The sequence below is a fragment of the Rousettus aegyptiacus genome, unplaced genomic scaffold, assembly GCF_014176215.1.
Source record: "Rousettus aegyptiacus isolate mRouAeg1 unplaced genomic scaffold, mRouAeg1.p scaffold_m13_p_7, whole genome shotgun sequence".
In the NCBI taxonomy this organism is placed as follows: Eukaryota; Metazoa; Chordata; class Mammalia; order Chiroptera; family Pteropodidae; genus Rousettus; species Rousettus aegyptiacus.
Window position 1 is genome coordinate 39,006,507 of NW_023416310.1, and position 16,354 is coordinate 39,022,860.

Consider the following 16,354-nt stretch of genomic DNA (forward strand, 5'->3'; position numbering starts at 1 on the left):
TAGTTTTAAACCCTTTTCACGTTTTATAGGCCCTCTATACACACTTTCCCTCTTGCTCTGATTTTTATTAAAATAACTCCTAAGGGTTACAGTTTACAATAACATAGTATCTGCAATAGCTTCTTGCACCTGGGTTCTAAGACTCATCTTTGTAACAGTTAGGTTCCTAAACAGAGAAGACAAGATACTCTTTAATCACTTAAATAAAGGTAAATTGTGTTAAACAAGAACAGAAAGTATCTAAATATTCTGTTTTATGTAAACTGCCTTTACTCCCAATAACTTCATAAATATTATTTTTAAGTCAACAAGCGTCAAACATCATCTTAAAATGTTACTTCACACAAATAACCATTTTCATTAATATAGGAATAATTTTGAGCCAATAAAGGGAAAATAAATGTAAACCAAGTTTATTTTGCCTTTTAAGTAGTGTATTTAAAGCACTACAGCTTGGTAAACAATGTAAATTAGTATAAGTCATCTCAAAAGCCAGTTTTGTTTTGTTTGTTTTTTAATGAGTTGTTAAAAAGATGCAGCCTACTCTAACAGGATAAATATTCTTAACCATTTCACTTTGAGTTAATGAAGGCTCACAAATGAGCAACACTCCTCATTGAGGAAAACAAAAAGCTGTTGTCGACAAGCGACAGCACACACACACAAAAACAAAAAGAACTGTGTAAAAATAACTAACTGTTCCCATATTTTTTGAAGTTGCTTTACAATGGGATGATATGCACATGATCTTGCTGCAAACTTGCCATACAGACTTGTAATACATGTAGTCTAGACAAACGATTCAGTCCAAGAGGTGCTAACTTCAGACAATGCAGCACTATAATCCTTTTAACAATGCAATTTGTTTTACTCATTATCTTTTCTTCTAGACTGAAATGCAGGCTAGAAAGAAAATGCTCCCTAATTAAAAATTGGTAATGGTTACAGGAAAAATTGTATAATTTTGCATTAGAATTTACAAGTATATGTTCAAATCGAATTCGCCTCCTTCCCCAATCCCAGCCACAAAATGGGCATGAAGTAGAATTTTAAAAAATGCCTTAATTTTCAACTTCATGCAAACTAAATAAAGATGACCAAAACAAAAGCTTAAACAGTTGGAAGGTATTTCACAGAAAATTTCTTATACAAAAAACACATAAGAAAAAAGGGCCACTAGGTGACATTTTAATTTACAAATTGGCATCATTTTGGTCGACAAATATCCAGATGCTGTTTTCTTCTGCTAAGAAGAGTTGCAGAGGGAAAAAAAAAACCCAGCATGACTTTTGATTTTAATCACACATTTCTTCTGGAATTTCATGTGGATTAAGGATGCCAGGGACAGACATTTGAAGTTTATGTTTTTCTTCCTGAGCCTGTCGAAGGGCTGTTTCTCTTTCTTCCAAAAACAGATCAGACGTATCTTCACCTGCAAACTCCTGTGAAACAGACAGATGACAGGTCAACATACTACGTTTTTGATTTTGAAAAAATGACTAGCCTTTCGGGGGAAAACGTACAGATAAGCAAATTTCTGTTTACACAAGGGATATAATTTTTCTATAATTGGTTGGATTTAAATTATCATACATCGATACAATTCTATGTGGCTGAATTAAAAACCAATGGCGTATGTGTGTGGGTGGGAGGAGCTGTTACAAAAGAGGCATAGTATGATATTCTATATAATCCACTAGGTAAGCAAAGATATCAAGAAAGCTGTTTCTCCCAAGACTTATGATCAAGTTAGCTATATTATCATAGCTATATTTCAAGTAATTTGCCTTCTCCCTTTACTTTGAATTCAGTTTTTACACTTAGCTAATATATTTATAAAACTACTTGTATTTTGGAGAAAAAAACCCTGAATGTCTTATGTGACCAATTCTTAAATAGTCATGAATGAGATAATCCATTACCACTTATAAGTTTTATGATACGTTTGAATTTTTAAAAAATGAGATAACAAGAAAAATCCCTCTTTCCCAGTTTGATGGAGCACTGTATAACAGCAGAAGAAATATGCTGATATTTGCTAATTGTCATGCTTGTCCCTAAAATGAATTCCTTACTAACAAAATAGGTATAAATCTCGAAAGGGAGCTACCTATGTGTTTCCTTCTCTCTTACTGCACGCTCCTTAAACAATACCCATGGGAGTCAATCCCAATACTTCAAGAGGCATTTAAATTATATAAAATGAATTATATTAATAACAAAGCTGACAAAAATATTTCAAACCTATCCTCTTTCTGACCTTGATTTAATCTTTAATTTTGTAACCAGTCCACTAGTAAGATTGTACATTATTTTTAAAACCCAGTGATTTAAAAATACAATTCCATGATCTGACACTTAAATCATATATAGTCAATATTTTTACAACTACAAAATACATACCTTTATTTGTACTAGGAAATCCCGAAGGTGTTCCTTGAAAGCGGGAATATCCTGATTTAAGCTGAAAAGCCCTGTCACAAAGAGCTTTACTTGAGCGCTGTAAATCAAAACATAATAATTAATCACCATCTATTTTTAACCAGAAAAATTTACATTTATTAAAAGGTATACATATTTACTCTTGTAGATGAGGGAATGCAGACTTAAGAAGATTAGCCACATATTCCTGAATAAACATTTGGTTGTTAACTGGATTCCCAGGATTTAACGGTGTACTTATTTTTCCTTCTTCGACCAAATTAAACATATATGCAAGTATTGATGCATGCATTGTTAAACCTGTTGATAAAAATAACATTATTAACTCTAAGATGTAATAACAACTGGAACACTTAACATTTTTATGGATTTAAATTCTTACCAGCAGTGTGTGAGGTGTCTGTCACAACAGAGAAGATATGCTGAAGAATATCACAAAAATAAGTTTGATAAAAGCTCTGAGCTGCAGCTTCTTCTTGTGCAACATTTTGTAAGAGTGTAAAAAGTATCTGTAAGCCTAAAATACACAGAACATGAACAAATTACAGACTGATAACATTCATGATAGTATTTCAGCTATTCAACTACTAATTCAAAGCCCATTCTCCCCGTTTTGCTATTTGCCTAAATTATCCTGAATCGGCAATGGAGTTTCACTAGAATCAATGCCCGCTTACAGACTATAATATAAATGATAACCCTTACCACATTGCCACTGTTTCAAAGACGGGTTTATTCTCTCAACCTTCACTCTCAAAATAGCACAACTAAGTAGACATTTCTATTACATAAACCAATTACTATTTAAAAACACAACAAATCAAAAATCCTCCTGCTAGAAATGTTTAGTTTTATCCTCAGTGGACCCCTAGTGCCATAGAGGAAAAGCATATGGAGAATATACTGGTGAAAATATGGATGTGATGTTCTCCTTATCTTGAATTTTAATCCTATCTCCCTATAACTCAATCCTGCCTATGAACTATGTCTAAAACAGATGATAAAACTGTTTTTTGGACTTTGGACTTATATATATGCAATTGGTGCATTCAAAATAAAAGTATGACAAATGTTATTGACCTAACAATTATACAATTATTTGTGTCTATACAGTTTGTGGATTAGTAACAAAATAAAAGAATATTATTTCTATGCATTTACCTGTATCTGCAACATTCCTCATAGTATGTTTGAAAGCCCAAATAATAGAGTCCAAAACAAGTTTAAACTGTGCAGGTGGAATGGCCAGAAATGCTGGGAAACAGTGAGAATTGACAGCCTGAAGTAGTAAGAAAAAGTTCGTTCTGTGTTCAGGATATTCTTCAAAGTCCTAAAAATAAATGGTGGGAACAAAATAAAGTTTAAGTGCATAAATAATAGTTTAAATGAGAGAAAAAGCAAGCCCCAATTCACTATAAATGTTTGCAGTTGTTAGTGGCACTCACTAGATGTAGACTATTAAAAGGCAAACCCAAAGACAATGTAATTCGCCTCTCATGGAAGATGGAATAACCACTTTAATAAATGAATTACCAAAATGAGGGAAACACAAGGTTACATTACAAATGAACTCATTCACAAAAATGCTCAAAAAGAACACCACATTTTCTGGTAACTGACATTATTACCACTACTTCAGTGACAAATCATAACACAGATTAAAAATTGTTAGCTACTGCGTGAATTTATATACTTACACTGGCATTTCTATCTTGGTTAATGTACTTCTCTATTTAAGTATTTTTGTATTAAATTAAAAAAAAAAATATTTCCCTAATCTAGATGTTCAAAGCATTTAACTCCAGAACCTAAAAATTAAGCTACACTCACAGATACCATTTATCCTTTCAAGTGTTCTAAGGACATCCTGCAGAATTTCCATTTTATAATTGAAATGAAAAGCACATGCCTTATTTATCATATTCAATGTGCATTCAAAAACAGCATCAAATATTTGAGGTATTTCAGCTGTTATATGTCCTCCCAACTTGTTGACAATAATAGCCATAGTACTAAGCACTTCTGGTTCTCTAGCAGCTGGGACATTTCTCTGATAATCAATGAGAACTGCATCCAACAGAGGAGGAACAAAATTTTCGGCTACCTGTTAAAAAGAAAAAAAAAAAAAAAAAAGAAAAGAAAAAACGTTTAAGCTTCAATAGGCACCTGGTCTGTAGGTTACTGCTGTCTAAGATTTAGGTTGATTGTCAGCTGAAAACTGGAAAATTCTATGCATTGAGACTAGATTTTTGTAAACTAAAACATTTTACCAGAAAAAAAAAACAAGAAATCAACAGTAAGGCTGGTAAAGACCAAATAAATAGTGTACTTCAAATTCATAATTATTAAGGAAACTGAGGCCCCGAACCAAGTGATTGCTACAAGTTACTGTTCCAAGATCAGGATTCTAGGGATATTGTATATATGGGATGAGTAACCTAAAAGGAAAAGTCTTCCTAACCAAGATTTTATCAGTTTCTTCAATGAATAGCTATAAAAACCAAGGGTACTCAAATCTAACCAAAAGCAGACACCCACTCACAATTTATTTTAATAAACAGAAGTAATAACCATCACTAACTCTCTTAAAAGAAACCAAATTGCACCAAAGAAACTATGGGTTTCCAAACTCTCAATACAGTCATATTAAGGTATAATGTCTATGCTTTTAAAAGATTCTATTAAGTCGTGTACAATAAATACATCAAATATAGATTACTAGTGTTAATAGTGTCCTACTATACAAAAAAGGTCTAATAAGAGTTGAAGGATAAAGCACAGAATTATTGTCCCAATTACTCATTTGGTGTCTCCAACTAGAACTGGTTCTCATTTCTACTCTTAACACTGACTGAAATAGTTCTTTCCTAACAAACTCAATCAGATGCATTATTGAATATTTTTGAATACACTGCCCCAAACCTCGACATAAACCTTAACTATAAAATATGATATTGTCTGTTATCATCACCACTGATGCTCCTGATTTGACCAAGCTATTGCCAATTATGAACTTCACAATTCCTTCAATTTATCCCTTTTACTTCTAAATTTAATACGGTTCTGACCTCATACTATACATGTTCAAACCTTTCAATATTTAAATCGGTATCTTGAGAATTCCATTATCGTTTTCTGAATAAACTTCCTGAAAAACATTTCCTTTACAATAAGAACTATTGAAATTTCAAAATCATCCAGTAGCACACTTGTTAACTACAGATCAGTGTTAACAGGATAGAACTTTTTGTAGTGTTCCAAGGACCAAGAGCATGAAAAGTGTAATAATAATTCATATTTTTCCAAGTTGAGGCATACGGAGCTGGTTTAGTTTCTGAAAACCATTTCCTTTCTGGAAATGATCTAAGAGGAATAAGAAAGTAAAAGACTTTTCAAATCTTCAAGTGAGAAAGCACTTACTTTCACTGAAGAGGCAAACTAATGTCAGCTTTGTAAACTGCTCTGAAAATCATGAACACAAAATATTCATCTCAACTCTTTTTTAGCCATAAAAATAAAAAGACATCTTCTCAGTTATCTTGTTACATATCATCACTACCTTTGATTAACAGCAATTTCTTTAGAAGATGGTTTATACCCACATTTTAAAGTACTCATACAGGACTCCGATAAATACAATGCTATAAAATAAACCCAAACATAAGACATCTAAATTACCTTTAAATTAGCCAAGTGCACACAGAAATAAAGCATATTACAGAGAATGCAGCTTCGACTTAAACAAAAAGTACATCTCACTTACCATCTGTGGATCATTGGACCGGCTCACCCAACCAGATATTAACTTTAAAGTTTCCCTTTTCACTGTTCGCATACTTCTAATCAACGGCTGCTTTGTAACCATCTCACCTAAAAAATATAATTAAGTGGAATCCAACTTGACAATTAAAATTCTACATTGGTAATTACATGTGTTTCAGATATTATTTTATTTACCATTAAAAAACCTAAAAACATTTTTTAAAATCCTAAAGACGAATTTATTGGGAAAATAAACTAAGACTAATTTTATAAGGAAAGGGGCATACAATTAGTTTTAAAAATTGTCTAGGGTCATCTGGAACACGAGAGGGGAGTTGATTTCAATCTGTGAGCAATACTGAATGCCTACCCTAAGGAATGTAGAACTGATATACAACATTCCAATAGAATTCAAAATCACTTACCATTAGCTTGGATAGCTGCAGAAATATTTTCACTGAGGCACTTGTATACATTAAGCATATCTAAATAAATTCTCCCAAGTTGAATTACAAAGGGGTGTCCGACAGCTTTGCAAGCTCTCACATTTGTTTTTAATATGCTACCAAGCTGCTTGACTGTTTCAGGATCTTTAAGTATATCCACATTCTGTGAAGGACAAAAAAAGAAATTCAATTATCTTATGAATTATCCTTCTAATCGCTAAAGCAAAAAACACTACCCACCTTATTCCTAATTCATAATCACATTTATAATTCCAAACAGTACACACAAAATAAGTCTTCATTACTTATGCCTATAACTAAAAATAGAGCGAAAGTGACAATTTAACATCAAAATAGAATAAAAATTTACCATGTATTTTTTAATGTGCAAAAGCACAGATAAAAATCCTTATAAATCAGGCAAATATGTCAGAGGTACTGAATTCAGGGTTTTTTTTGGTAAATAACACAATTCTTAAAATCTACTAGAACTTTTACAAAAAGTACTATAACTTACTTTGGTTGCCTGCTGGATTATGCTATCCCAAACCTGATTAGGGAGTAGCATATATTTTTCTATCAAATGTTCTTGTACTGTTTGGTCTGTTTGTGCACCAATCATGTACCCCACAGCTTCATAAAATGTATGGACCTATGTTAAAAGGAAGACATTTTACTTTTATGAATAATAAGGAATGCCACACAAACAATTCACATCTGTAACTTAAACAAATTTTAAGTGTCAGATAAGAAAACAGCACCACAGAGATACTTGAACTGAATCCAGTAGCAGCGTTCTTTCAATACCCATTAATGAATTCTGATTAAAACAGTAGCTACTTTCTAAGAAAAATATGCTAAGTGCTCCCATACCTGTTGAGGCTGAAGATCACAAATTATAGTGTTAATGTTGTTCAAAATCTCATCAATAAATGGCATTACTTCTCCAACCTGAACCTGAACAAAATGCCTGCGGCATTTCTGGGCTATTTTAATGAAAGTATCACAAGCCATGTCCTGGACTCCATCATGGGTCTCTAACAAAACAAAAACATTTATCGAAAATGTTTGAAGAAAAATTGTTTTTGTTTAACAAAAATATCTAAATATATAAAATAGAGAAGATTTACCATGCATGAATTCAAACAGCTTGTTAACCACAGTCTTCAAAAATTTCCAGTGAGCTCTTAAAAATCTTGGATATTGACCTACTATGTACATGATATTTGATGCAATAATAGCTTTATTATCTTTGCCTCTTTTCTGTTCACATAATCCTAATAGATCCTATGAAAAAAAGACAAATTTCAGTAATTTGTAATAAAACTTATATAACGGCTCCAGTTCATACAAATCACTTGGATACCTTTATAACAGTAACGAGAAATCGTTTTTCATCCTCTTCATGCATTGCTCCACTAATGGAGCCAATTGCCCAACACAATGTATTTAAATTTTTCCATGACCACTCTGTACCATTCACTTGATTGTGAAGCTTCTCAGTCATTATTCTTTCTGTATCTACATAATCCAGATGAGTAAGATAAACTACAAAAGAAGGAAAAAAGTTCCAGATATTTCAAATGCAAAACTTAGCTATTAACAGATTCAGAAACTAAGCATACCACATTTCCTAAAATATTTTGACCCCAGAACAGAAATTATAAAAAAAATTATAGTATTTATTAACTTACCTAATGTTTCTCTCATATTCTTATACAAATTTATGGAATCTGTATCCTTCATGAATTCTCTTACAACTTCTCCCTGATCATTTTCTACAACCAATACTTCCTCTGGTTTAGCCATACGACTAACCATCAATAAACGGACCTATTCAACAATAAAGAAAAATCTGTTAGAGCTCTGAAATAAGCCACATCAAACATAGCAATAAAAAATTAAAATATACACACTTCACACCAACATAACAAAACTATTCCCATATAAAAGAATAAACATTATTAAAATGTCATTCTATAACCAGTGGTTCTGAAACTTTATCACGAATAAAAACCAACTGTTAAATTTCCAATGTCCTCTCCAGAGACTGATTGACATGGGGTGGCCTCTTTTTCTAACAGACTCATAGGTGGTACTGTTGCTGCTTTTAAAAGGACCATGCTTTTAAGAACCACAGCTTGTATATGGTCTCTTTCATGTCCTGGTTTTCAACATGCATTAAGAAGTTGTTCGATTCTTTTTGCAGCACATTTATTTGGAAAGATTAGCCAAAAATAAAAGCTAGTACTTGCATTTAAGTCCTCAAAAATTACAGTAACAGGAAAAGCACTCAACCACCCACTTTACTGTTACCTTGGATAAAACGGGCAAATACAGTTGTCTCCTGGGAGGAACATCAAAATGTTGACTTCCAGATAGTAATGGAGAGGCAGATGTAGAGAATGGACTCTCTCTGTAGAGTTCAGCTGCCAAATGATTCCAGTACTCAAGACAAATCTTAAAGATTTCTGTTTCCTCTACTTCTGATACCAACAACATATAATGAAGGGCCTACAATGAAAAGCATAACTATTAAGATAATCCTTAGATATTATTAACCAAACTGCTTTCCACTCATTACATTAGAAATAAAAATCCATGTTGTATTTTGCACAACTCTGAGGTTTTACTATTCATAAAAGACTGTAGAAATTCTCTAGAAGTAAATTCTGCTTTCTTCTGACATGTCCTAGAACACTTCAAAAGCCTTATGTAATCGTTGGTACCAACAATGAAAGGTAGAAATGATCGAAATGTCCATCAAATGATGAACACACAAAATAAAAATATGCTTACAATGAAATATCATTCAGCCATAATAAAGGATGAAGTACTGGTATATGTTGTAATACAGATGAACCTTAAAAACATGGTAAGTGAAAGAAGCCAATTACGAAAGACCAGATATTATGATTCTATTTACATGAATGGCTCAGAATAGGTAATTTCAGAGACAGAGGGATGAGGACGGGGAGAGGGGGAAGAAGAACGAGGAAGTGACTGTATATCATCACTTGTGGGTGATGAAAATATTTTAGAACAGATAGATGACGGCTGATAACAGATGGTTTTGTTACGTTGCTTATACAGCTCAATTTTTAAATAATGTTGTTATAATACATTTTAGAGCAAAGACACTTATTATGTAGAGAATTTCAAAAGCCAAAAGCTCCACAAAGCCTACCTCCATGAGTGTTTCCCTGAGATTTAGTCTTTTTTCTATAAGCTGACCATGTTCCTTAAGAAAAGTGCAGAGAAACAAACTGAGATTTTGAATAAAGTTCTGTTCATCATCTTTTCCATTTGAATATGCAAGTCGAATATTGGTATTTAAAGGAAGCATCTGAAAGTTTAAATTTGGACCGTTAGTCTGCATTTTAAAAACAATAACAAAGAACACTATAACTAGCACTAGATTCCACTACCATTTTACTAATATTTAAAAAAAAAGTTAAACAGCTTCTTCTTTATTAGAATTCCTGTTATACCTGCTTTTGTATTTTTGTGTCCTAGGGCTTTTGATGTTTCTTTTCCACTTTAATGTTGAAAGTATTAAGATTTCCTCAAAGACTATCCTTTGAATTTTCCCCTGTATCAAATGTTTCCCTCCTTGGTATTATTAAAAAAGTAAAACTATTTAATTCAGATTATATATACAATGTGTAGCATTACGATTAACCGTCTAGGTAATTTTATATATACCTAATCAAAATAGGACTGGACAATGTTTCATTTCAGAGACATAAGATCAGAAGCAGAGCTGACTGATATTAAATCCCAGATTTCTAAGCTTCTAAATTCTGTAGAAATGAATTACCATATTTTACATTGAGATTAAAAAAAAATATTCATAAAAATTACTAGTTTACTCTTTATTTTATATAATAAACACACAATCACATTACAACTGGTCTATTATGGTAAGCTGTGCTGAAATGGTTCAACTCCAACCCAACTTTTTCTAAGACACTAAAAGACAGTTCTTAAACATATTTATTACCTGTTTTAGTTGCATCATTGTCAGTGTGAATAATGTTACAAATTGTTCTTCATACTGGCTTACACTCACACCAGCAATCTCAGTGAGGCACTTCAGAGAGACATTTCGAAACATTGGAACATTCAAGAACTATTTTAATTGGAAAAAAAAAATGAAGCATAAAATTAAACGACCTGAGACACTTTACTTAAAATTAGTATTAAAAATAAAGTTTAATATCAGAAAGAGAAAAAAATGTTATAAATTATCTGTCAATAAAATGGCTCCAATATTATAAATTCATGTTAAAATACAATATTCTTTTATCAAGCCCTGAACTACAAAGCCCCAAATGTAAATTATAATTGTCTGCTTTTAGAGAGTCACAATTAAGCACAAAATTTATTTATTTTAACAGCCAAGAGAACATCTGGAAAAATAATACAACCAACTTGATAGCTGGTTATCTCTGCATAAATAATTATTAGACCTTATATAGGTGTTACATGCTACTGCTTTTTAATTATCAGGAAAAAAACCCCCACATATTCCATTTTGTAGAAACATTCTTTTATTTACTTCATCGTGACAAAATATTGAAATCAAATCAAATCCATTAACAGTTATTTATTCACATGGAATTTGTGAAATTACATGATATAAGTGGATAATAAGATTTTGACACTGTTTTGAACTACTGCCTGAAACTGGAAAAGTTCTTCTGAGAAGGTCCATCATCTCAGAAACAAGGTTGTTTGTGGCTATAAATGTCAAATGATTTTTCTATATGAAAGGGCATTACCAATTGAGAGTATATGCAACTACTCAGTGATAGAAAACTGAAATGTATTCACTATACCTTATAAATTAATGTGCTGATTAACTTAGTCTCAAAAATATATCCCAGTGGAATCCAGTTAAGAAATCTGAGCAATGTTTCCAAAGTTGCATGTACAAGTGGAGCATTTTGGGAATTTTCCTACAACAAAAACAAATCTATAAATAATTATCTTCTTATAATTTTTATTTTAATAAATGAAATTAAAAACACTTACCATCACAAACTGACATAGCTGAAAGATTTGTGAGAATTCATTGCACATGCTAAAAAAAAAAAAAAAGCGATCAGTTTAGAAAAATAGAAATAAACATTACTTACATATTAACAAGTCTTAAAAATTTCAGCAATTGGTCATTAAAAACTTGAGTTTATCTAAACACAAATAGCAGTAACATCAAAAGCTACAGTTTAAAAACTACACGTAATATCACTCTTTTAAAACTCATCTACAAAGACTGCTATACAGAAACTATTAGAGGTTTACTATTTTTGTCACTGTTATTCTAATAATATAAATCACTCTAGTCTTTATAATCAACATAGATGACTCAAAACTCTCTAAAATAAATAGCGTTAGATCTCAAATCCTAAAATGTGCTTGTTTATACACCAAACCACAGGAAAAATGGTAAATTCTGAAGCTAGTCTGACTACATATAAAGGCATAAGGGTAATACATACTGTACACCCCAGTGACTTCAACAAGTTTTTATTACTAAGTAGAAAAAATAAAGTCTGGCATGTTTCTAGGGTTAACAAACAGGGAACTGATAAGATGCAGGACTAGCAACAATTCAGCTGACTATTGGACACAAGTCATTTTCCTTGGAACCTATACTTTAGTAGTCACCATATAAAATAGATCCAAAAAGTTGTTTCTAGGAACTCTTAACCTATATTCCTTTAACATGAGATGTATGTTATTTCGCTGCGACAACAGAAGTATAATATCTAATCTTTGACATCACATGTACTTTTCAAGCCTCCAGACTCAGAATATTAGACCCACTATAGGACTACTTAAATTTATACTCGGAAACAATTAAAAGTAATTTAACGTATCAATAATCAGTTTCTCAAAAATTTATCATCTATCTCAAAATTCCATGAAAAAGTTTGAGAAATTACTTAAAATTCCAAAACAAAACAATTACTTGCCTGTCTTTTAAATGCTTAGCTTTCACCTGAGTTATCTGTCCACTAGAGAAATCGAATACTTCTTCACTCAGGAGTTTAAGAATCACCATATTATTCTGACAAAGACTTTCACTGGTCCTACTTGCTCCAACAATGTCACTGATAAAAGTTGGCCAGTGTTTTGGCCATTCTTGTTTCAGTATCTAAAAAAGACACATTAATTTTATTTCACTTTGTCAATGGCAAATAAACTTCAAAGAAACTGTATCATTTGAAAAGCAGGAATATCAACCACTTTCCATTTTCTCCCTTGAGAAAAACAGAAATGTGCCACTCTTATAGAATACAATGGTACAAAGTATTAACAGATAAAGTCCTTTTCTTCAAATGCCCCCATGATTCCTCTCAATTATCCCGACTGGCCTAATCTGGCTTTAATGTATATGCTTATCAATATCTGCTAGATAGGTATGTGCAAATTATCCTAGGAAATGCAAAAATTTAACTCTAACCATAAAAAGATGGACAGGGAAAGACATTTTCTTGAAATATGGTAGGGTTTGGACATATAAACTTGGAAGAAAGAAGCATTACACTTCGGGATACAGTCATTTTTGACCAAAAGCCTAATGACTACATTAGATTTTTAAGTCTATACTGTATACTTGGTAAACTAGGGATTTCACAAGATATTCTGTAACAGCACATTCAGATAGGTTCATCAACCAAAAGTCCTTAGTATAAAAGCCAGTCTAATCTATTGACATATAAAAATAGGTAAATACAAAATTTCTGAAGTTAGACTATATAAAGTTTGAAAAACCAACTAAGTATAGAGATTGATTAAAAAAAACATTGGATTCGAAAGGCAATGGTTTATGAATTAAAACTGGCATACATGACATGAACAGGAAATATACACAGTACCAAGCAAATAATAAAATTTTAAACAAGTCCAATCCATTTTGGAGGCACAGAAGTGATGGGTTTACAGTATTTGATGTTTCCTACCACAGTAAATTAATAATTTCAAATGGTTTAATAGATTAAATATTAGAGTTACTGTAAAGGCTACTATCACTACTTCTGTAAGATGTTAGTCTAGTAATTCAAAGTAGTAGGTTCAAATATTTTGTTCAAGTAATTAGCCTAACTGAAGCATTTAATTCATCTCAGGAAAAGAGTTAATCAAGTAAAAGCTTACCTGAACAAGAATCATATTCAATTTCCCAATATACACCTTTTCCTTCTAAGAAAAGAAAAAAGTTTAGATTAAATGAGGGCCTAAAATAGGAATAATAAGAATATAAACACAAGCAATCTCCCAAGAGAATGACTGCAGATTTATTGAAAATGATTGTGGATATGTGTTTGGTATCAGTATTAAGTTGAAAATTCAATGTTTAAATGATTTTACATTCTCTTAAAAAACTCTTACCTCTACACAAGTTGGGTCAGATGACGTCTTGATAATGAGGCCAACAACATATTTTTTTATTCCTATGAAAAAAATTATTCAACACTTTTATAGCATGCTAATAAAGCTCCAGGAACAAAAAAAAAACTGAGGAGGAAGAGGGCAGAGTAGAGTCAGATAATATACTTCAATCCCATCACCAATGTTAATATTTTGGGAACACATTTTAATATACTACCCATTTAAATTTTTATTTTGTTGTTGTTGTTGTTAACCATTACAAAATAGATTTAACAATTATGAATTATTATATTCTAAGATATTCTTTAATGCTACACCAGTCAAGTATACAAAATCTGTGACTTTTAACTTAAAATACCACAAAACTAACATGTTATTTAAAAATAATCATGCATGCACTCTTTGTGGGTTAAAATGCAAAAACCCTGATGATGTTTAATTTTGTAAACACTATGATTAGGTTTATGTAAAAATTTATAAATCAAGGTCGAGATATTGTTATGCTTTTCCAATTTAATAGCATTAAGCTAGTCTTGGAAATGAAATTTTAACTTGTTCCCCACTACTTTGGGGGGAAAAAGAATTAAGAAAGTTTGTATGTAATGTTTTTAATTAAGGATCCCTTAATAGTACAAAAACCTAGTCTTTAAACAAGTAAGACTTCATGCCTTTGATTTTAATTTGCATCATTCAGAATTTATAGAGGATCTACCACAGGCTGCCTGAAATTGTAAAGTAACGTGGTATACCTACATTAACACACCCAAAGTGTTTATAGCAGGATTCCTAATTGAACAAATTATTTTCCACTACACAGACTATTCTCACATATGTTTACTTTAGGCTTTGTCGTCAAATGATTTATGAAGATTCTCAATTTTCAGAGTTATCTGAACTTTGGAAATACAGATAAAGAGTTTGTGAAACTGTGTTCCAAGCCTCATCTAACAAATCATAACATTGGACTCAAATTGTCATCAAAAAGGGATCTGCTGAGAAATTTACCTATAATAACCAACGAGAAATATAGCCAACTTGAAGGCAGCAAAATACTTATTTGATTGTAAAACTACCAAAATATAGTAACCGTCATAATTTTAAGTATTAAATTCACTTTTACCTATGGTTTCCCTTTCTTTATTGCTACTAAAAATTAATTTTTATTTAATACGGTGAAACTGGCCATTTCTTTTCATGCCCCAAATAAAAACCTTTTAAAAAACCCCACTAATTAGAAAAATTTTCCTAATTGTGGAAAAAATTTATCAGAACAAAGCCAAATATAATGAAATCGATGAAAAAAAAATTATGTTAAGTTGTATCAATATTCATGGTTTAAGAAATGTAAAGACAATAGTCAGTTTAAATTTTCTTAACTATTACATACAAACATAATTTAGTGAAAACTATCTCATTTCCATTTCTAAAAGTCAATTCATTAGGCAAAAACAGTACTAACTTCTAGACAAGACCCACCATTGAACACTAAAATGAATGGACAAGTCTTCAGGAGAAATGGGATATCTGCGGTCTTAAAACATTCCCCCAAGTTCTTGATACGTATCACTTTCAAAGTGAAAAATAATAATTTTGTAAATAAAAAGCGAGCAGGCAACAACATAACCAATTGATAAAGGTTAACAAGCGAACAGTTAAACATATTGCTATATGGACCCCCAGGTTTGGTGAACTGAGGAGACAACATTACTTGTAAATCTTGCTAAAAAAAAAAAAAAAAAAAAAAAAAAAGTGAAATTCATTCTAATCATGAGGAAATAATCTAAATTAAAATACACTATATAAATTATCTGACCAGAACTCAAGTGCCAAAGGCATATCAAGTAGGAATCAAGAACTGTCTAAGAGACTTAATGAAAAATTAAATGATTTACAGAACAGAAAGAGGACGTAAGAGAGAAAAACTTGTGAAATCTGAATTAGGGCCCATAGTTAATAGTACTGAACCAATAACTTTTGGGTTTTGATTATTTTATTATGTTTAAGTTAGTATTAGGATAAACTGAAAGGTGTAAATGCATTCTATACTTTTTTGGGCAACATTTCTATTCTAAACATTACAAGGCTTTGTGGACACACAAAATAAAATCAGGCCTAGTTTTTAAATAAGGCAATGTTTTAAAATCAAACAATTAGGGGAATCAAATTTAATTTAAATGTAGCACTAAATCATACCATTTAGGATAACCCACACAACAATCTCATGTGCCCTTAATACCCATTACATCTAATCAAAACAATTCTGGCACCAATGAAACTTCCTGTTCTTTACACAAAATTACTGTCAT

The 16,354-nt window shown here is 31.5% G+C and overlaps 1 protein-coding gene across 3 annotated transcripts in view; it reads right to left on the reverse strand.

The window, feature by feature from the left end:
* Positions 1-397: 397 nt before the first annotated feature.
* The window catches only part of XPO1 (exportin 1), a 34,904-nt gene continuing 18,947 nt past the window's right edge, over positions 398-16,354 (reverse strand). For all 3 annotated transcript variants that reach the window (XM_016129614.2, XM_016129615.2, XM_016129616.2), the window contains 21 exons: positions 14,049-14,110; positions 13,815-13,859; positions 12,632-12,813; positions 11,688-11,736; positions 11,492-11,611; positions 10,654-10,782; positions 9,838-9,996; positions 8,967-9,164; positions 8,345-8,483; positions 8,017-8,198; positions 7,781-7,937; positions 7,524-7,687; positions 7,168-7,302; positions 6,630-6,813; positions 6,206-6,312; positions 4,352-4,546; positions 3,604-3,772; positions 2,825-2,959; positions 2,583-2,742; positions 2,404-2,500; positions 398-1,442 (listed from right to left, as the gene is read on the reverse strand). In XM_016129614.2, the coding sequence (XP_015985100.1) occupies positions 1,296-1,442; positions 2,404-2,500; positions 2,583-2,742; positions 2,825-2,959; positions 3,604-3,772; positions 4,352-4,546; positions 6,206-6,312; positions 6,630-6,813; positions 7,168-7,302; positions 7,524-7,687; positions 7,781-7,937; positions 8,017-8,198; positions 8,345-8,483; positions 8,967-9,164; positions 9,838-9,996; positions 10,654-10,782; positions 11,492-11,611; positions 11,688-11,736; positions 12,632-12,813; positions 13,815-13,859; positions 14,049-14,110 (2,915 nt within the window). In that variant the 3' untranslated portion in view covers positions 398-1,295. The remainder of the gene's footprint in view (positions 1,443-2,403; positions 2,501-2,582; positions 2,743-2,824; positions 2,960-3,603; positions 3,773-4,351; positions 4,547-6,205; positions 6,313-6,629; positions 6,814-7,167; positions 7,303-7,523; positions 7,688-7,780; positions 7,938-8,016; positions 8,199-8,344; positions 8,484-8,966; positions 9,165-9,837; positions 9,997-10,653; positions 10,783-11,491; positions 11,612-11,687; positions 11,737-12,631; positions 12,814-13,814; positions 13,860-14,048; positions 14,111-16,354) is intronic.